General features: G+C 40.6%; 1 protein-coding gene across 1 annotated transcript in view; it reads left to right on the forward strand.

The window, feature by feature from the left end:
• REELD1 (reeler domain containing 1) overlaps positions 1 to 20,877 on the forward strand; it is a 298,396-nt gene extending 277,519 nt beyond the window's left edge. Inside the window, exon 6 of the mRNA XM_044062235.1 lies at positions 18,848 to 20,877. Coding sequence (XP_043918170.1) covers positions 18,848 to 19,465 — 618 coding nt within the window. The 3' untranslated portion in view covers positions 19,466 to 20,877. The remainder of the gene's footprint in view (positions 1 to 18,847) is intronic.
• The last annotated feature ends 844 nt before the right edge of the window (positions 20,878 to 21,721 follow it).

Genomic DNA, 21,721 nt, shown 5'->3' on the forward strand with positions numbered 1-21,721 from the left:
ATGATGCATACTAATAGCATTTTGGTGATGTCATCTCCCCTCACTCATAACTGCCATAGATGATGCAGCCAGTTTTGCTTGATTTCTAAGGCTTTCAGAAGGACAGAGGTGGAAGTGTGCCTCCTGCCAGGCATACACCTCAGCCTGTGTTGGCAGGACTCATCTGTGTTTCGAGATCTTCCAGTGATTGTCATCTCATCCATGCTCCAAATGGGCTAAAGGTACGTAGACGTTTCTCTTCTTCCTATACCTGCTTTTCTATTTTCCATCTAGACAAGCTCTATATATATATATATATATATATATATATATATATATATATATATATATACTACATATATGTTTATACACAACACACACACACACACACGCACACACACACACACACACACACACACACACACACACACACACACACACACACACGCACACACATATAATTTTGATTGAAGTAACATAGCAGTTCTTGGGATGGAAATTGTGGTTTGAGCTCATAAAAGTCCCTATGCATGATGTAAGCAGGGACAGGAAGCCCAGTGCCAACATTTTCCAAAACTTCAAGGTAAACCTGTGGTCAGAGTTATACTGGACACCAAGTACCATCTCTTGAATCTGTTGCCATATGTTATGTGCTAAATGGTAGTGGCAGCCATGGTTCTATTTGATGCTGCTGTTAACTACCTTTTCTGTACTAGTCATTATGTACTCTAGTTCAGTGGTGACCTGCATTGCCAATATCAGTCCAAACAACATGATAAATAGGCTACCACATCCTGCCTCACTCTTGAATGACATTAGAGTTACTGCCAGTGGTGGCAGCATGGAACAGTTGCTCTCCAATTCCACATAGCCAACAGTAAAGCTTCAAGCATAGCCTCCATGGACTCATATATCATTAGGACCTCCAGTCTTTTCAAAACCTACATGTATTCCTTGATTGTAAGCAGTATCATTGTTGGCTTGCCCATCCTGGTGGTACTGGACATTCAGGAGGATAAGACTCCTTCTTTAGGAAAAACAGGTCTGCCTAAACATTTCACATGGTCTCCATACTATCAGACTGTGCTGGTTCTAATTGTTTTTTTCATGCCAGGTTACAATTTTTGCCAAGGGTTTCTTGTATGACATTCACTTCACCACCTCCTTAACATCTCAAGACATCTTGTATATAACCAGGCATGATGTATCTGTAGTGTTTATGGCCCTTCACTGTACAGTCCTTTATGAGCGCAGTGGCCCTGAGCTCTGAGGCCTGATAATGGCTACAGGTTTTCATAAGCTATTCTCTATTGGGCATCTGCACAGTAACCATTGTACCATGGCACCTACAACACCTGTTATGGATAGGGCAGCAGCATATCCTATTTCCTGTCTACTTCTCATGAAGTAAAGGTGCTCATGAATGTGTTGTGTTTATACATCTTCCACTTCTGGCCTAGGCTGGATAAATCTGCTGACAAATGTTCCTTACAATGAGATGAGTCTTTCAGTCCTTCCCTGAGAGTCTCTATACGGGTCTGTCAAGCTCCTTATATATATTCGCTATCCCCAAGTGTTAGTTAGAACTGTTATGTGGTTGGCTGGCCATAACAATATTCTGTCCTCTAGAACATTCCCAAGCTCCTTATATATATATTCCCCATCCTCAAGTGTTAGAATTTTTATGTGGTTGGTTGGCTGTGACAACACTCTGGCCTCTCAAACATTCCCAAAGGTGTGTGTGTGTGTGTGTGTGTGTGTGTGTGTGTGTGTGTGTGTGTGTGTGTGTGTGTGTGTGCGTGTGTGTGCCCTGTAACTAAAGGTGTCCCTGTGTGTCTGCCAAAATGATGTCTCCCACCTTCTGTCTGTGTCTGTTATTCTGCCTGTGTGTACCTTATAAGCCACCTCAGACTAGCCAGGTGCACCCCTAATGTGTTGTGTCTTCCTTACACTTTTATTTTTTTATATGACTACTATTGTTTGTCTTGTGACATGACAAAATGTACACCCCCCCAGATGCCAGCAGATTTACTGTTGCTTTCCCCACCCTATTTGTTTGTTTTTCTGTAATACGGTGCATGATTTGCCCATGCCTCAGTCTGTTGTTTGATGCAGTACACTACAGAGACAGGCATAGTTTTGTGAATGGCATTTTTGCAGTAGAGAGTTACAATAGACAGCCTATGTCTGCTGTGTGTGGTTTTGATGTTGATGCTTACAGGATATGTATTAGTAGCATAGCCTGGCAGTTAGCACAGAGGAATAAGGTTACAAACTGGTAACAAGCTACCTCTATGGTACTCAGTTTGATTATAGTATGTTTAGCTGAATATGTTCTGGATAAGAATGTTTTTTATTTTCAGCAGCAATGTGTCTGTCAAGTTTGTGGTATGGCAATGGGGGCATCTTTTGCCCCCATATATGCCGATCTATTTATGGCCAATATAGAAGAGGCACTTATTTATGACAGAAGCCATAATATTTACCTTGATGAAATGGATATTTGGAGACGATATCTTGATGACTGTTGGCTTGTGTGGAGGGCTGACGCTGGGTATCTTGAGGAATTTGTGGAATACCTGAATGAAAATATTTGGGGTATTGAGTTTAAATTAACTTGGCATCAACAAGAGATTACATTTCTGGATGTTTTGGTCACACGTACTCCTTCTAATACTCTAGAAACACAGGTGTTCTGCAAATTTCCTCAATATAACACTCTACTACATGCGTCTAGCTTCCACCCCCAACATGTCATCAGGAATATCCCAAAGTCTCAATTTCTCAGGGTCAAAAGAATATGTTCTAGTACTGCTACTCATGAATTTTTTAAATCGGATCTATGTGCCAGATTTAGAGCCCGAGGATACAGGGTTGGTGACATCCATGTGGCCAATCCGTATGTGGAATCACAGGATAGATCTGAATTATTAAAATATAAGGAATGGGTCTCTGCTCAGGGGTCACAGATTAGGTTAGTTACTACTTATGGTAAAAACACTAAATCCTTTATGGATATTATTTCCAGACACTGGAACATTTTTTGGGGGGGGTTCCTTTTATGGACATCTTGGATGATTAATGTGCTTTTTCTTTTTGTAGGGGCAGATCCTTGGGGTCCTTGTTTAGCCATTACAAAAGGACTTGGTGAGATAAAATATTGACACAAAGGACCATCACTGGGCAGAAGTTAATAGGTTGTTATCCATGTGGCCATTGCTCAAGTTGTTCACACATATATAAAACCACTTGTTTTTCCAGTAAAAACACTTCAAATGTTTATGACATAGATTTTTTTGGCAATTGCAGTTCAACTTGGATTATTTATTTAGCTAGCTGCTCTTGTCAGGCTTTTTATGTGGGACAAACATCTAGGCCTTTCAGGCTTAGAATTAGTGAACACTTGAGTGATATTAGGATACATAAGCAAACTAATGCATTATATAAGCATATTTGTAATCATCAGACTGGCTCATTTAAATTTACTATTATTGATTGTATTGTGTATAAAAGTAATGATTTGGCTGGTTTACATCAAGTTTTAGATATCAATGAATAAAAGTGGATTGTTAAACTGGGTGGGCTTTTCCCCCCAGGTTTAAATGAACAATTTTGATTATTTAATTTGTGCATTATTTTCATTGGTCTCTGTCCTAATTGTATGCCTATATATCTATGGGCTGCTTCTGAATGCAATGGTTTGTACTATTTTTGCTACACTGAGGAAGGCTGTTTAGCCGAAACCGGTCTGTGTAATTTGTTGTTTTTGCATATGTACATGCAGTCTGACATCATGGTGTATATTGTGTATTTTTAATACACTTATTTCCAACAGGATTTGTGCTGGCTCCTTTTCTTTCATGGTCCTATTTCATTGGTTTGAGCCGTGCACTTGCCGTACGTGCGGATGCTTTGCTGTGCTTGGGGAAGACTCAGTTTGATTATCTCAGCCTTCATTTGCATACAGTGTCACCTTGTGCAGGTCACTTAATCAGACAGTGCTTTGGGACAACTAGGAAACTGGATTAATGGTCTCCTGGACTGCATGCCTTGTAACTAACCATGAATCTATAGTGTGTGTCACGGTACGGGTGCTATGCTCTTCCCATGGGGCTGTTATCTCTATTGTGCTGCTTTTTGTGTCCATAAACTGAGGGTATTCAGTCACCATGGAAGCACATTTGTTGCTAAAACTTCTTGGTCTGAGTATTCTCCAAAACACAGTCTATAGAGCAGAACATATGGAATGATCACTAAAGCTGTCTGACATGACGCTTCCCTGACTGATGTGATCTGGGCTGGAATTTAGGATTCAGTCATGCATATTGTTTCTGCCAGTAACCTAAGCCATATGACTAACTTATGTTGTTTTATTTTTCTTTCTCACTGTTAATATCTATCAGATTTTAAGTCTTCAGTTTGCTATGCTACCTGTATATAAGACTAAGTATTGTAATTGCACTCTCATTGTATACAATGTCACTACCTGCTACTACTGTAAGAACAGTCTTCTAGAAGCATTGTTACGTAAGATTATTTGCCTCGTCTCCCACTTGACCATTCTATTCTGTTTTAGTCTTTTTACTGTTATGAGTCTCTGTTACTATTTTTTTCTTTATTGTATTATAGAAGTCTCTTTCTACTAACAAAATAGTTTATTAACAATGAAGCTTTTCTCCCCGGGCCTCCTGTGAAAAAGGGTTTTATACCCAGTTGGACTCTCCTGGTAAACAAATGTAAAATAAAATAAATAAAAAATAAATTTTTTGGATCTCAAAGTACTGTTGATGATGTGGGCAATGATAAGCAGGCTGGCTTATGGGTGGGTGACAGTTTATGGTAGAAGACCAATAAATACTGATATCACCCAGCATAGTATTAGCTCCCCTTATAAATTGTTTATGAGACAAGAGATCATCAACTTTTTTTTTTTTTTTTAATCACTACATTGGAGTTAGACTCAGTGATTCTACTGATGCAGGTAGTTTGACAAGGTACTCACTAAAAGCCTACCAAAAGAACAAACACCTCCCAAACACATACCACCCACACCCAACCCTAAGCAAAAAGAAAGCACTAAATATATCAGCATGCACACCCATGTCTCAACAAATAAGCCCCTAAGGCAAAACATATCAAATGTCTTGGTCATAGGTGACTCCATAGTGAAACGCATAGATGTCTCCCTCACCAGACTGAACAAGGAAAAGGTCATGGTCAGCTGCCTATCAGGTGCCAGGATCTGACAAATCACGTATGCACTCAAGTAACTCAATAACAAGTACCATTATGACTCTGTCATAGTCCATATTGGAGTGAATGACTTGAGACATACCTCTCTGGACTATATAAAGAGTGACATGATGGAGCTCTCTGATTATGTGTCACAGGCAGGTATGTCCCTAGCCCTAAACAATAGCCTACCCTCATCCAGGATGATGCCACAATATAAACAAAAATTATTGACTTCAACCATTGGCTCAGCTTCTGGTGTCAGTCCAGGGGTATCCAGTATCTTTCAGCCTGGGAGGATATGGTAGACATACCTTGTTGCTTTGGTAGAGATGGTCTGCACCTGTCCCTCCTAGGCTTTTGGATACTGGCAAAGGCTCTTGCCTTCTCCATAGTGCCTTTTTTAGGCAATGTAAAAACAACAAATTTCAAAATGTAACAAATCTAGACAAACTCAGGGTCCTGCTGTTTAATGCTAGGCGTTTGAACATGAAACTGCACTCCCTGGAAGCACTCCTCACCTTAGAGGATGCTGATGTTTGTGCAGTTACTGAGACATGGTTCAAGGCCACTGAGAGCACCCCAACCATGCAAGGCTGCAATGCCTTCCACACGTTCAGACTTCAAAAATGAGCATGAAGAAACCAAAGGTGAGGTGTATCCACCTTCATTAAAACCAAACACACTTCAAGATTGGTCAAACAGCATGACTCTCTCGAACCACTCACTGCTCAATTAACTATTGAGAAAGTACCATACCACATCATTGCTAGCTATAGATCCCTCAGCATGAATCAGGATAAGCACACCACCTTCCATTTACTGGAATCCCTCATCATACAGCCCATCACTTTAGTCATAGGAGATTTCAACTATGACTGGGGGACATACACAAGCAAAAGCACTCTCACCCAGATGTTCCTGGACTTTAACACAAATGCTCTGGAACAAACTGTCTGCACCCCCACTAGGGGCTCTAATATTCTGGACATAGTACTGAACAAAATGGGAGGGTCACTGTACTTCCCAATGCATGATGCCCCCCTTTGTTAGGTCAGACCACAAATCCGTCTCATTTGAAGTAACTACTGGAACTCACACCTTCACAGGAACAAAATTATGAAGAACTTTACCAAAGCTAACTACAGTCTACTAAGCAATGGTATAAAAAGCTTCGTACCACCCACAATCATAGATATTAATGATCACTATGCAGAAGTGTACACAAATGCCCTGTCATACCTCTCAACTGTCCAGATTTTCACAGAATGTCCAGATTTTTGACTCATATTTTTGGTCTGTTTCTCACAAAATTGTGGTATTCTGAAAAATCGATGGCAAATCTTTGAGAAATGAAGTCAAAAAATAATGTTGCACATTTTTCTAAAGTTTGCAAGAGCAATATTTAAAAAGTGTCCCTATTTTTGGACCTTTATTATGGCCCCATTATTTGCGGCTTTGTCCAGATTTCTTGCTCTAAGAGGTTGAGAGATATGTGCCCTGCACAAACACTTAAGCAACGGCATAAACTCTGCTGTACCTGACCGGATAAAAAACAGGTCTTCCAGTAAAAAGAAGCCACAGTGGTGGACTTCAAGTATAAACAGATTATATAACAAGATGAAGAAACTGTTGTCCAAAAGCAAGAGGGATATCACTCTGCAGAGGAAGAGTTCTCTCCTAAGCCTAAACAAGAAAATCAGGAATCCTGTAAAGTCTTCTAAAGCAAATTATGAAACTAAAATCACATCCCTTGCCAAGCATAATCATTAAGGCATGCTCTAACTACATCTGAAGTCTAAAAGGGAATGTCCAGCTATGTGTCGAACCAACGATAGATGTTATCACTCATACTACATCGGAAGATATCGCCAACCTGCTAGCTGACAGATTTACCGCAAACTTCACCCCCCTATCATCACCTACCCAAAGCATGTCTGACACAAGCCCTCTGCCTTGTATCTCTAGAGAACAGGTCATCTCTGCACTCACCAAGCCCAAAACTACGGCCTCAATGGGATCATATAATATCCCAGGTTGTTTACTAAACAATCTAAAACATACCTAGTGGACTCACCTGGCATTCTCTTTAATCATAGCTTGAGAACTGACTATGTTCCTGCAGAATGGAGAACAGCAACAGTAATCCCCCTGCACAAAGGGGGGCTATCAACTGACCCTGGTAACTACAGACCCATAAGTCTAACCAGCTGCATCTGCAAGGCCATGGAAAGAATTATCATGGACCTTATCAACAAAGACATAGGTTCATAGGTTCATAGGTTCATACTAGGCTATCTGCCCTAGGGCATTTATAAGCCTAGCCAGAATGTGTTTGGCTTTCGCCACCCATTTTAAATTAATTTTGCTATGTCCTTTTTTGAGGTTAGTATATTGTGCCTCTGTCTAACAGTGTCACAGAAGTGATACCCGAGGTAAACCTATGATCTCCCATCCACTCATCAAGATTCCTCTTGAAGAAAGTCAATGAGGGACTCTGCCTAACCTGGACTGGGATTTTATTCCAGAGTGAAGGGAGCCTCTGGGTTATGAATCTGTCCCTCCAGCATGTCCTATTTATTTCAGTGCTGAGGTTCAAGTCTCTCGAGCGTGTAGCTTGATAGGATTTGGATTTTCTGAGGTGCAGCATGTCCATTAATTCCAGGTTGGACATGGCTTTATACGTCAGGCACAGATCGCCTCTGAACAGGCGGTATGCCACTGAGTAGAGCTGGAGTTTCTTTAACCGGGCAGCATATGGCATCTGTTTGAGCTCTTTGATCCTCTTGGTGAGGTACTTTTGGGGTCTTTCCAGTTGCTGCAGGTGTCTGGTAAGGTACATCCCAAAAGGGGCATTGTACTCAATTATGGGCCTGATGATGGATGAGTAAAGAGGCACGATGACCTCCCCTGATCTAGATGTGAATCCCTTCATGATTAGGTGGGCTATATAAAATGTTTTTCTAACCACTTTGGCCACGTGGTTGTCAAATGAGAGATTACTATCAACTTGGGTCCCCAGGTCCCTAATTACTTCTTCTGTACTTAATGGATTACCACCTATGTGGTAATTTGTGGGCACTTTGTTTTTGCCAAAGGGGATGACTATACACTTTTGGAGTTTAGCTTGAGGCCATGGCTCTGGCACCAGTTGTATGTTTCTATGAGGCCCTTTTGGAGGATGCTTGTGTCGGCTGGAGAGTCAATTATGGCTCCCAGTTTGCAGTCATCTGTGAACTTGGTCAGCCACAGTCCTTCCATGTTGGCCTGTACCTCCGAGAAATATATACCGAACAAGAGAGGTCCCAGGACTGAGCCTTGTGGGATGCCACTTGTAACTGGTTTGGAGTCTGACATGGCTCCAGAAATTCTAACCATGTGGGTTCTGTCCTTGAGCCAGTTTGCAACCCATCTAGTGACATAGGGGTTTATATTTAAGATGGTGAGCTTATCTATAATGCCCAAGTGGGGTATTGTATCGAAGGCTTTTGCGAGGTCCAGGTAGGCTGTGTGGACCGCCTTCCCCTCGTCAATGGCCTTGGTGACTGTTTCAAAGAAATCAACCAGGTTTAAGAGGCAGGATCTGCCCTTAACAAAGCCAAACTGGGTAGGATCCAGTGTCTGTAGGTCCCCAATATCTTTATTTATGAGGTCCATGATGATCCTTTCCATAGCTTTGCAGACCAAGCTAGTCAGGCTTATGGGGCGATAGTTTCCAGGATCCGTTGAGGCACCACCTTTGTGGAGAGGGACCACAGTTGCTGTACGCCACTCTTTGGGTACATATCCTGTAGTAAGGCTGAGATTGAACAGTAGTTTTATGTTTGGGTTTAGCTCTTCTTGGAGTTCATGTAGGACGCAGCCCGGGACACCGTCTGGTCCCACTGATGCTGTGTTTTTTGCTTTGGAGAGGGTGGCTCTTAGCTGAGCATCTGAGATGTCAGGGGGGCAGCACTCTGCTGGGATAGATATTTGCCCTTTTGGTAGGGAGGTGGGGGGAGTTTGTGCTGAACCTGTCAGCTAGGATGTTGGCAATGTCTGTGGGTTCAGTGTATTTTTTGTCATTTTGGACTAATTCTGAGCATATCTGGGAATTACCACCCAGGTTCCTAACATAACTAAAGAAAGCCTTGTGATTATCCTTAGTGTCCTGTGCAATTTTTCTTCTCGAAGCTGGCCTTAGACGATTTTATGAGTGCCCATAGTTTTTTGCTAATACTGATCAGAGATGCCTTCCCTTTTTGGAATTTTGCTCTATCATTTAGTAGCTTCCTCCTTCTATTGTATAGTTTGTTTATGGCTGGGGTCCACCAGACAGGATGTCTGCCTTTGGAGGATTGGGTCTTGGTTTTATTTGGGATCACATGATCCATGCATTCCTGAAGGTGTTCATAGAATGTGTTTATAAAGGATTCTGCGGTCTGGGCCGTATTTTCCACAGGCCCGGGGGCTTTGAAGGATTCCACCTCGGTTTTGAGGAGTGTGAAATTTGCTTTAGAGAAGTTTTTCACTGTGGTTTTCTGGGCAGGGGGTGGTGTCGGGATGTGAATATCCAGTGAGATTAGTTTATGGTCTGATCTTACCAGTGAGGGATACACTTCTGGTCTGGAGCATAGAGTCCCCATGTTGGTGATGATCAGGTCCAGTATGTTTTCCCCTCTTGTGGGAGTAGTAACAAGTTGTTCCATAGCATATGAGTTTATAAATTCTAGGAACCTTTGGGCTAGGGTGCTGGAGCTAGACCTCCAAACACTGGACCCAACCCAGTCTGGCTTTGTTAAGGATAGATCATGCTTATTAAACCTGGTGGACTTCTTTGAGAATGTCACCAAAGTCGTGAACGAAGGTAAGAGAGTGTACACTTCCTATCTCGAACCTGCCAAGGCTTTTGATACAATTTCAAATGCTGGCATCATTGCAGAAACTCACCCAGATAGGGACTGACCCTTACATTACTAGATGGGTAGCCAATTGGCTCACCAACAGAACACACTCTGTCAAATTTTTGACTCCACCTCCACCAATAGACCCATCACCAGTGGAGTACCACAGGGGTCTGTGCTGGGCCCCTTACTGTTTGGCATCTATTGCTCAGAAGTCCAAGACAAAGTAGTTGGCATTTGGCTCACCAAGTTCATTGATGATTGTAAACTGGGAGCAATTATCGAGTCTCGCAATGATATCAACATATTACAATAAGGGCTAACACAAACAAATGATTGGTACCAAAGCCATAGTCTAAAACTAAATGCAAAAAATTTCATTATTATTTCCTTTGGCAAAACGGAATTCCCTACAAATTAAAATATTGACAGCACCTCCCTGAGTTCTAACACAGTGGTGTAGGACTTGGGAACACAGGTTGACAGCAATCTGAACTTTGACCACTAAGTCACTATAATGCTAAGGAAAGCCTTCTATGTTGCACACTTCATAAGCAAGGGCATAGCATCCAGGTCAAGGGATGTTATAACTCCACTGTACTCAATCCTCATCAGACCACTAATAGAGTATAATGCACCCTTTTACATGTACCTCACCAGACACCTGCAGCAGCTGGAAAGACCTCTGAGGTTCTCACTAAGAAAATACAGGGACTCCAAACCATGACCTACATGGACAGGCTGAAGGCCCTGTCACTTTACTCTGAATCTTATAGGCTGCTGAGAGGTGACTTGTACCTGGCCTATAGGGCCATCTCCAACCCTGCCCTAATGGAAATGCTGCACATCCGCAAATCAGATGGCACAAGAGTCACTCACTCTAGGGATCTCAACCTAGCTTGTGACATTAACAGAACATGCTGGAGAGATATATATGTCTCTCAGAGGCTGCCGCTTCTCTGGAATAGACTTCCTATTCACTTAAAACAGAGCTCTTCACTGACTCTATTTAAACACAGCCTAAATTATTGGATGGGAGACAGCAAATTCACCCCTGGGTTGGCACCCATGTCTCTCATAGACAGGGGTAGCCGGTGTTGATTACAGACCCACTCTGTTCATAAATTCATGCTGCAAACTACCCAAAAAGAACAAATGGGAATACTTGGGATTAACATGGCTAGGCTTGTAAGGGCTCTAGGACCACTAGCCTAGTAAACTCCTATGAACCTAAGTATAGATGACTGCTCCACCTCCATTTGGAGGTGTGACTTTATGATAAATACTGTCACCTGAAGGAAGAATGAAGATGTGTGACAGGAAATTAATGTGATAGTCAGGCATGGAATTCGGGCAGTTTGTTACAAATACTCTGCGTTTATCAGTGCAGTTTTCAAGCAGGATTTGATCTTGCAGATGAGGGTGTTTGGGTAACATAACATATTGTTAATTGAGAGAAGGCCAGCATAAGGACAAATATCATAACAGAGTAGTAAGCTGTTCGAGTATTAGGACATGCATAGCTTTTTTGTAGTATTCATCAGGGTGCCAGCTCTTTAATGGTGTTGAAGATTTATTACTTAGCTTTATTTTTTTCTTTTATGTGTACATTTTTATTTGCCTGCAGGCATCTTTCAAAAGCAACTCTGCATATTGGTGTGGTTGTAATTGTACAGAGAAAGAAGCGTTGGTACATGGTGATAGATGGAGTCTTTAAATGTGTGAAGCAATCAGTGATAGGAAAGAGAGAAATGCTAGAATGGGAAACAGGATAAAGAATTCACCTCCAATGGTAGTGGAGAGGAGGTTTTGCTTAGAAAGAGATTATGTGTGCATGTGAAAGGTTGCTTGCTTGCTTGATTGCTTGTGAATATAGTATGGGGGCTAATGCAAGGCAACCTAGATTTGGTCCATACCCTATTGCAGTGAAATGAAACCCTCCTAGTAAAACCTTTAAAGCCCAGTGTGGAGACATTAACCTCTCCTTAAGACCCTTACTTTCTGGAATTTTTTCTAAGCACCATAGTCTTGTGAGACTAGAAATCCTGGTTCTCTACCTATTTAATCCTAGATTTCTTTGAGCAGTGGGGCTTTATATGCTGGGGTTGGAGTGGGCATAGGTGCATAATTGTATACTAGGGCATTAGTTGAGTAGAGTATTAGTAACCTAGCCACTGTAATTCTAGATGCATTTTCTCTCTGTGCAGCAATAAGGGTCGGAGAAGTTAACCAAGGGCAAATTTACAGATTCCCACTCTCTCATCCAGGTTAGATTTGAAGAGAGTTAGTGAGTTATTTTGTTTAAAAAAAAGAAAGGGCTCTATTCATAGGTATGAGATCATTTGAGAGAGGTACCTGTCCTGCCAACAGGCTCTGTTAATATCACAACATAGATTTAGATCCCTGCAGCAGCTGTTGGTGGTGCTACCTATTTTAGGAACATGGAGAAGGTCATGCAGGGCTGTGTCATTTGCAGCCTTGTCATCTAAGCAGAGATAAACATGGAGAAGGTCATGCTGGGCATTGTCATTTGCAGCCTTGTTATCTAAGCAGAGGTGAACATGAACAAGTCTGTAGGAGATGAAGTAGAGTGATAAGGCATTTAGACATCTTGTAGAGCTTATGTATGTCATACCCATGATTTTCTCTGTGAGGAAGATTTTTTCTAGCTGGGCAATATACCTGGATAGATACATGCCAAAGGTGGGGTATAGTTTTCCATTATGGGTTTGATAAGGCAAAAATAGAGATGAATAATAACATCCTTGGACCTGGAAGATTTGCCTTTAATTATTCACTGCAATATGTAGAAGTATTTTATGATAGTTGATACATGGTAGTCAAAAGAGAATTTACTATCCATGAATACACCTAGATAGCTATGACAATATCTTTTTTGAGTGGACTATCATTGATGATGTGGGAACTGGGATTTTTTTTTGCTTCCCAAAGATAACAATACTGCATTTCTTTGCATGGAACTTAAGACACAAACTCCTTCTCCTGACACCAGGGGTTTGTGTGGGTTATGCCCTTTGGAGTTGATGATATCTTGTGAGTTAATGACAGCTCTGTGTTTGTAGTCATCAGCTAACTTAATCAGTCATATACTCTTGATGTCAGCTTGGACATCATTATCATCATCAACAACCCCTTTTCCATTTTCTGCATGGGGTCAGGATGTCGTGTCAACTGTCACCATCTCTCTCAATTCAATGTCACTGTCCTGCCTTCTTTGATAGTAATGACTGTCACAGATCTTCTGTCACACAATCCATCCACCGCATTGCTGGATGCCCTAATTTCCTCTTGCCTTCTTCCTGTCTGTTCCACATCTTCTTCAACAGATTTTCACATCTGTTTTTTCTGCACATGTGCCTGAACCACAGTGATCTGTTCTCTTTGATATTTTCCACAACTGGAGCTACACTGGCTTCTGCTCTAAAGTCTTCAGTTCTTCTTTTGTCCTCCAGTGTGCATCTTACCAGACACTTAATTTCCATCACTTCTACCTTCCTCAATTGCTCTCCCTTTACTGCCCAGGTTTCTGTATCCTACAGTAGTACTGGCTGCACCACTGTTTTGTACACCTTACTTTTCAGCTGCTTTGGCATTCTTCTGCCATACACTATACCTGACACTCTGTGCCAGATGGCTACAGCCCCTTTGATTCTCACTATGACCTCTTCATTCAGCCTTCCCTTCTCCTCAACCACAACTCCCAGATAGCTGAAGCTGTTAACCTGTTCCACTATCTTTTTCTCTATCTTGGTTCTCATCTTCTTCTGACTTCCCCCCATTTACTGACATCACCACTGTCTTATCTGTATTCAGTTCCATCCCATGTGTTTTCAGCTTTGCATTCCATTCCCCTACCCTTTGCTGACGCTTTTACTCAGTGTCTGCCAGTAATGCCACATCATCTTTATACAGCAACTTTTTTGATTTGTCCCCTCCGATCTGTTTGCTAATGTAGTCCATCACCAGTATGAAAAGCACTGGGCTCAGAGCTGAACCCTGATGCACTCCCACTCCCACTGGGATCCCCTCTGTGAGACCAACTACCATTTGTTCTTGAGTTATTCATTCCTTGTACATAGCTTGCACTAACTCTACATTTCTGGGACTTTAAACCACTGCAGGACTGCCCAAATCAGCTTTCTTGGGACCTTGTCATATTCTTTCTCTAAGTCTAGGAATGTCCAGTTGGACTCTACCCTCATCTCTAGCTTGTTTTCAACTATCTGTCTCACTGCAAAAATGTGGGTCAGTTTTGCTGCATCCTGATGTGAATCTGAACTGCTCGTCTCCCATCTAACTTTCTCTCACTCTCCATATTTGCTTGTCAATCACTCTCTCCAAAACTTTGATGCAATGTGAGAGGAGTTTCATACCTCACAGTTGTGGATGTCTCTCTGTTCTTGAACACTGGTACTAGTATGCTTATTCTCCAGTCATCTGGGATATGCCTTTCTCTCCAAACTGCTTTCAGTACCCTCAGGAGCCATTTCTCCCCATCTCACCCCGCATCTTTATCATATCTGCTGTGACCTCATCTGAGCCTGCTGCATTCCTTGACTTCATTTTCCTTAGTGCTGTTTTTACTTCTTCTATGGTGAGCTTCTCTTCTTCTGTTGTTGTAAGCTTTTTCTGGTGCAGTACAGCTTCTATGGGGGTTTCTTCATTCAGAAGCTGCTGGAAGTGCTCCTTCCATCTGCCTTTGATACCCCATGGAATGGTGAGCAGGTTATTGCTGTCATCCCTTATGAACAGTCTAATGACTGTCTTCTTTATCTTTCTATCTTTGCCTTACATCCTGCTATAGTTTCTTTGTGCCATCTACTGACTGACTTTCCAGAAGCCAATAGAGTGCCTCTGATGCCCTGTTCTTTGCTATTACAACTCCTTTCTTAGCCTCTTTAATAGCCAACTAGTATTCCTTCCTAGCATGGTCCATCTTTTCTATCTCCCACTTTTTTCCTGCACTCCTTTCTTTTGATGAATTAATGGACTTCTGCATTCCACCACCAGCTTTCCTTATGTACCTTATTTCCATACCTGGCTTGGCCACAAATCTGTTCTGCGGGTCTTACACATGCTGTTTTGAGGCACTGCCATTCTTCTTCAATTCCTCTTCTTCTTGGAGTGCTACAGTCCTGAGTAATTCATTGAACTGTTGTGCTTTCTTTTCAGTCAACTTCCAGGTCTTCAGCCTCGTTTCTGTTGACCTTAGAGCCTTCTCTGACCCTTGCTTGCAGCTGATTGTGGCAACCAGTGGTTTATACTGTGGGCTGGCTGACTGTTTCACTGGGGATGACTTTGCAATCACTGATTCTACCCCATGTTTTTTCCTTTCTAGGAGGAAGTCTACCTGAGTTGCATGTTGGCCACTCTTGCATATGATCTTGTGGCTGTCTCTCTTTCTGAATCATGTGTTAGCTAGTATTAAGCCATTTGCCAGAAGTCTAGAATGGTCTCTCCTTATTTATTACTGTTGCTTCACCAATGTGGACCCAGACAGTCCTCATATCTTGCTCTGTCTGTCCCAATATATGCATTCAAGTCACCCATTATCAAAACCAATTCATGTTGTCCTGCTTTATCTAGTAGATTCTGTAACTGCTGTCTGAATGCACTCTTTTCCTCACTATCACAACCCTGCTGTGGGGCACAGGCTGAGATTAGGAATACATTTGGCTGGAGTCTTATTGCCATGAGTCTGTCACTATTCCTGATGACTATGATGGACATTAGCTAAGTATTTGCTGAACAGGAGCAGAAACAGAAGCCTGTGGGATGCCACTTCTGACATGCCTTTTCTAGAAGAGACTGCCACCTGCCCTGACTGTATGGGTCTTATCTGAGAGCCAGTTTACTATCCAAAGAGTTATGTAAAAGTTAACATTTAATTGGATGAGTTTCTCAATTTAGTGTGGGGTAGTGTCAAACACCTTGGCTAAATCCATTAAAGTAGTGTATATAAATTTGCCATTATCCTATGATTCAGTGACTTTCTCAAAGAAAGTCATTAGATTTGGTCAGCAGCCCCTAACTTTCACAAAGCCAAACTGGTTATGATCAAGGGCTTACAAGCTTCCAATATCATTGTTTATATATTCTACAATGAGACAGTCTATTATTTTATAAATGATGTTGAAAAGCTAATTGATCTGTAGTTTCTTAGGTTTTGGTAAGCCTGCCCTTGTGAAGGGATGCACCACAACAGCTATCCTCCAGACCTTAGGCAAATACCCATTGGACAAACTAGGATTGAACAGGTTTAAAAGGGAATCAGTAAGGCAATGTTTGTGCTAACAAGAAAAATATCTTGTATGTTGCCTGGCTCCACTGAGCTAGTGACTTTGGTTTTGGAGAATGCTTTTAAGACTTGTGTGGTATGAACTGAATGGTCGGAAAGGGGGTGGGGACTTTGAAAAACATTTATCTCCCAAAAGATTGGTGATGTCTTCCAAGTCATAGTAAGTGGTACTAATATATATCAGCCATGTGCAGTGCTGAGTATTGCTCCTAAGATTTCCTAACGAAGTTAAGAGAAAGTCTTTGCAGATATCTTTGAATGATGTTGCAATATTGACCACTGAAAAAGGGATTCTCAGATGCTGGCTCCCTGCATCTGGTGTAACAGTTTGTATCTAACTACTCAGATTGTATGATTACCCACTTTCCCAGGATATGATTAGGTATCATTGGCTTGGTAACCAACTGGAAAAAGCCATTTTCAGCAAGAGTAAAGCAGGGAAGAGAGGTACTTTTAACTTTCTACTGCAAACATAAATTACTCATAATAAATATGCTTTGTAATGTAATTTTGGAATCAACATTTTGATGACATAATTTACTACAATTTGAGGGATAGAAAGTGACACATCAGATAGAGCCAAATTTAGTTTCTGTGCTAGATGACACTCACAGATCACCCAAATTTATTTTGTTCTATCACTATTATATTTCAGTCAGAGTCATTTGTGACAAGCAGATGTAAAAGTATAGGATTTCAAGAGAGGACTTTAATAAGTCATATCATGGGGATGAGATAAGGAATGCAGAGACTGCAACTGCACAGCTTACTTCCTTTCAAAAACTTGGGGATAAGAATGAGGCAGTACACTACTAACATAACAACAAGCCTTCGGTGATAAGGCTTGATGTTATGTCCACATGAACTTGTTTGTATTGTTTGCTGAGTGATGTTTTGTATGCACATGTCTAACAGTGGGAGGCCTATCTTTGATCTCTGTCCTGAGGTAGACTAAAATGACCCTAGTTATACAGAAACAGAAATGCTTCTGTGAAATTCTACTGCCATAAAGCAAGGCCTGCTTTAACAATCCTACATGAAGTTTGATGCTAACCATTTAAAAGGAAGAAGATACTACAGAAGAGGATGGATGTGTGCTGCTCAAATGCTTTCACTAACAGGGCCTGACAGTGAGGCACAGAGAGATTAATCTCTAATTATAATCCAGCTACCCAAAGTTCAGGTACTGATGGAAGTGATGGAAGAACAGCTGATGCCAGTTCACCCATAAGGAGGGGAGAGGTGGCTTCCAGTCAACTCACCACTGCAATGAAATCAAAAGTTTGCAATGTAGTCCTTATTTTTGGCAGTTATGTCCTGCAAAAAAGACAAATGTCCTAATATTTTAGGAGAAAAATTCAAAGTATTCTCGAAATATGCAAACAACTCTCATACTATATTTCAAGACCTTAATGAGATGCAAGTCACTAATAGGGATGCATATAAATCACCTGTTATTGGCTACTCAGTTAAGGTACTGATGAAGACATCATAGATGTTGGAAGTGGTTTACCAGCTTGTAACCACCATGTATGCAGTATTTTTAGAATAAATAAAACATTATGGAGCTATTATTCCTTGTGGAGTGATTACATTTGTTCTGCCATGCTTTGGTTCTGAATTCCAGTTTATTTAATTAAGAAATGTCTCACTTTGGGCATCTAAAAAGTGGTAACCCTAAAAATGAAATCATGATCAGGAAGGGGGGACTATTATGGTATCATTCATTTTACAACCCCAGGTAGAGTCTCAAATCCTACATCAGAGGATGCATTTTTATAGTCACATTAGGACCTAAAATAAACCCCAGTGTGGATGCTGCCATAACATTAGTGTAGGACAGGTAGAGTGTATGACAGCTAATTACAGCTAAAGAAGAGAAGAGAAGAAATGCCAAAACAGAGAGTGACAGTAGGAGTTAGTGAGGAAATGTCCGAGACCTGTAAGTACATCATGATGGTAATGGAACTGCAGTCATGAAGTATCTTAAAAAAGCAAAAAGAATGACTAAAGCACAGGACTTTGAAATGATTAAAGTAGAATTTTAAGAGGAGTGTTAAAAACACTTCTTCATAAATGGTGATATACAAGTTGGGGTAGCCTTCTAGAACATACAGTTGGCATAAAGCGAGCAAAGAGCTTTAACCCTCTGTGCAATAATTCCATAAATTATAACAAAAATATATAAGAAAATAGCAGCATGGTTTCCTGTAATCAAGCATGTCCATAGCATCAAATAAAACATAGAAATGGACAAACTAAATAAGCTGTTATTTGGTATTTTTTTGCTAAGAGTTCTGTACTTCTTTGTGACAATATTAATTTCATTCTTCTTTTAGATATTTGTACTAAGGATACATTACTCAAACTGCCTGCTACTTACAAATATTATTATCTGTAGAGTATTAACACCCTGCCTTTTTCATTTTACCAGGACATCACTCCAAGTTCTGGTCGGAATACTAATACAGTGCCATCTGTCAGACTGTCAACTTATTCTAAGACTGTGGAACTGACACAGATTCCGGTTGAAGAAACCACAAAGCAGAATTTAGAAGGAAACAGTGCCGTTGTTTCCCCTCACAGCCTTCACTCGACTTCAAAGGAGCTTCTCCTGAAGCATTCTGGATCTCAGGTAGCTGCCGCTAACTTTCTGCATCATGTTGAACATACCGACTCAAAAGCGAAGACAGGAGGAGTCTACAGGAATATATCCCCATTGGTAACTCTGCCTGTCCGTGAGGGTGGCATCAAGGTTAAAGGGCAAGATAGTTCTAACAAAGGGCATGGACTTGGTGCTTCTCAACTTGGCATTTTGTTGGGCTGCTCAGCAGCTCTTGGCATGGCACTGGCTACACTGTTGCGCTACCTTCATGTACACTACTGTCACAAAAGGACTGAAGTGTCATTTAGTCAACCAGAAAGTAACATCATCACTGTCAGGGAAGGTGGAGAGCTAATGCACGCCAGAAAGATAAGAGAAAACAGCTTTGTGTTGGTCCAAGCAGAATATAATGTAATCACACCATCAATTCTTTCAGGAAAAAAATAGTAACTCCTTCACAAAAAGTATAGTGGTAGTCAACAGTTATAGTTAAATATTTCTTTTTTAAGAGTAAGGCTGCAGTTATTTCAGTATGGAGATACTTAAATATTTTGCTAAATATATATGTAAAAGTGTGCCAAGTTAGCAAACTATGCATACATTTAGAAAATGCTTACAGAAATGACTATTTTTAGTTAAAAAAGTAGAATATACTAATCATTTTGTATTTTTAAATATCTACCAGTTGAACAAACTTTGTAGGATCATAATCTAAGACATAATGAGACTGCAAGAGTTTTCCAGTCCTAAGCAGGGGGTGGTATCAATGTAGCAGACAAAAGTGGCACTTCTGTTGTTCTTTGTTGCACTTTCTAACCAGCCCATTGACTTGCACAGCTCTTCCATAAGCTAATGGATCTTTTATCAATGGGGAAGTCCCATGCAGTGATCACTACAGGGGGTGTTGAACTTGTTCTCATCCAAAACAGAAAAGTGTGATGAATGAGCAATCTTGATTCTGAGATAGTGAGGAATAATTCAACAAAAAAGACAACTTCTAAGAGGGCTCAAAATAACCTGCTTTCCATATGACAATATCACATATTTGACAGAACATCACACATAGCGCTGTTCAGTGCACATTTGCAACTGCTAAAAAAGGACAGCCAAGATGATTTGCATCCCTTAATGCTTCAGAGGCTGATGAGGACTTAACCTCAATGCATTCTTTTTTGATGCCGTTTGAATTTGTCATTCCCTATGACATTAATTTTCCGGAATATATTTCAAGTGTAGTTTAGAATTATAACATAACACCTTTAGCCTATTGCCACAGTATGAGTATTTGTACAGAAGAAAATCTGGAAGACTTTTCAGTTGTGCTGCAGAATCATACTTAAACTGGATTAACATAATATGAAGCTTTTTTATTAACATTATAATTAGCATCAAGTTCAATGCATGTTGATTTATGTGTTTATACTTTTATGTGAAACTTTTTTCTCTTTCTTTCTGTATTAGAATGGCAGTAAAATCACAGCATATTATTTTAGTAAGGTAACAGTTTGTCTTCTAGATTTTGTGTGATGTACAGATTTAAATATAATGCATACCTCTACTAGTTTCAGTGTAAATGTTATATTGTGGTACCAGTAATGTCTACTTAGCTACAGTTAGCTGTTAGGTAAAGCCTTTGTTTTGAAGAGAGGAGATGTGGGAAGAATGGTAAATGTAAAATGTAATTGTGTGATCAAAAGGCATTATTTTGAATAAATCACCAGTACTCTCACAACAAATACATCACACATTTCTCAAAATCTGAATTCATAAAAACTTTACAATTCTGCAACTATATCAGAATGCAAGTAAAAAACAATGTAACAACTCCTATCAAGCAGAGGGAAAACAGTAAATATAAACTAAGTTCTCCAATGGGCCTCAGTGTACAACCTTGGAGAAAGCATTGTGCTTAGAAATAATTCAGCTGGATGTTTGTACTTCCTCACTATTAACATTTCTTCTTGCTTTGTATTATAGTTAACATTATTTTGCTTGTACCTGTGACACTAAGGGTGCTCTGAAACTGGTCCATATGCTCTGTAAATTAAAATATATTAGTTTAACAAAAATATAATTTCAAATCATATTAAATGTCACCGATGGCCAACTGTAGAACTACAAAATGATTTAATAATCAAATGTCAGGAAACATAGAGTAAGGGGCAACCTCCATTCATCTGTCTGCTAAACATAACAGTCCTGTTTTCTACAGTCGCAGTGAGTTGCACTATATGCTTCTGACAACAGTGAGCTGAAAATGTTAGGGTTTTTTTTTTTACTTTTCTTTTTGTTTACCAGGTTAGTCCCACTAGGCTAGTGGCTTCTTTTCAGGGAACACCTGAGGTAGCATTTATTTGACTAGAGGAAATTTGCCAGGTCATGGGAGAACTTCCCTACTCTTTTTATTAGGTGCTATGGGATCTTTTGCATCTACCTACCACCAACTCAAGCAGACAAGACCTCAGTTTAATGTCTCATTCAAAGGAGTCCACACTCAGGAGGGCAGCCCCTCCCCTAATGCTGCACTGCAGTGTCAGTAATCTAGTCATCTGAAGTAGAAATAGAAACCACAGCTTGCTGATCTTCCAGCACCAAAGGCAAATGTGTTACTGGTTGCACGACTGACACTAGTGTATGAAATTAAATGAAATACATCTCTGTGACCATTTATATATTTATTCATTCAGCTGGTCACAGTCATAC

This window comes from Protopterus annectens, chromosome 2.part1 (genome assembly GCF_019279795.1).
Source record: "Protopterus annectens isolate FY-2018-M chromosome 2.part1, PAN1.0, whole genome shotgun sequence".
Taxonomy (NCBI): Eukaryota; Metazoa; Chordata; order Ceratodontiformes; family Protopteridae; genus Protopterus; species Protopterus annectens.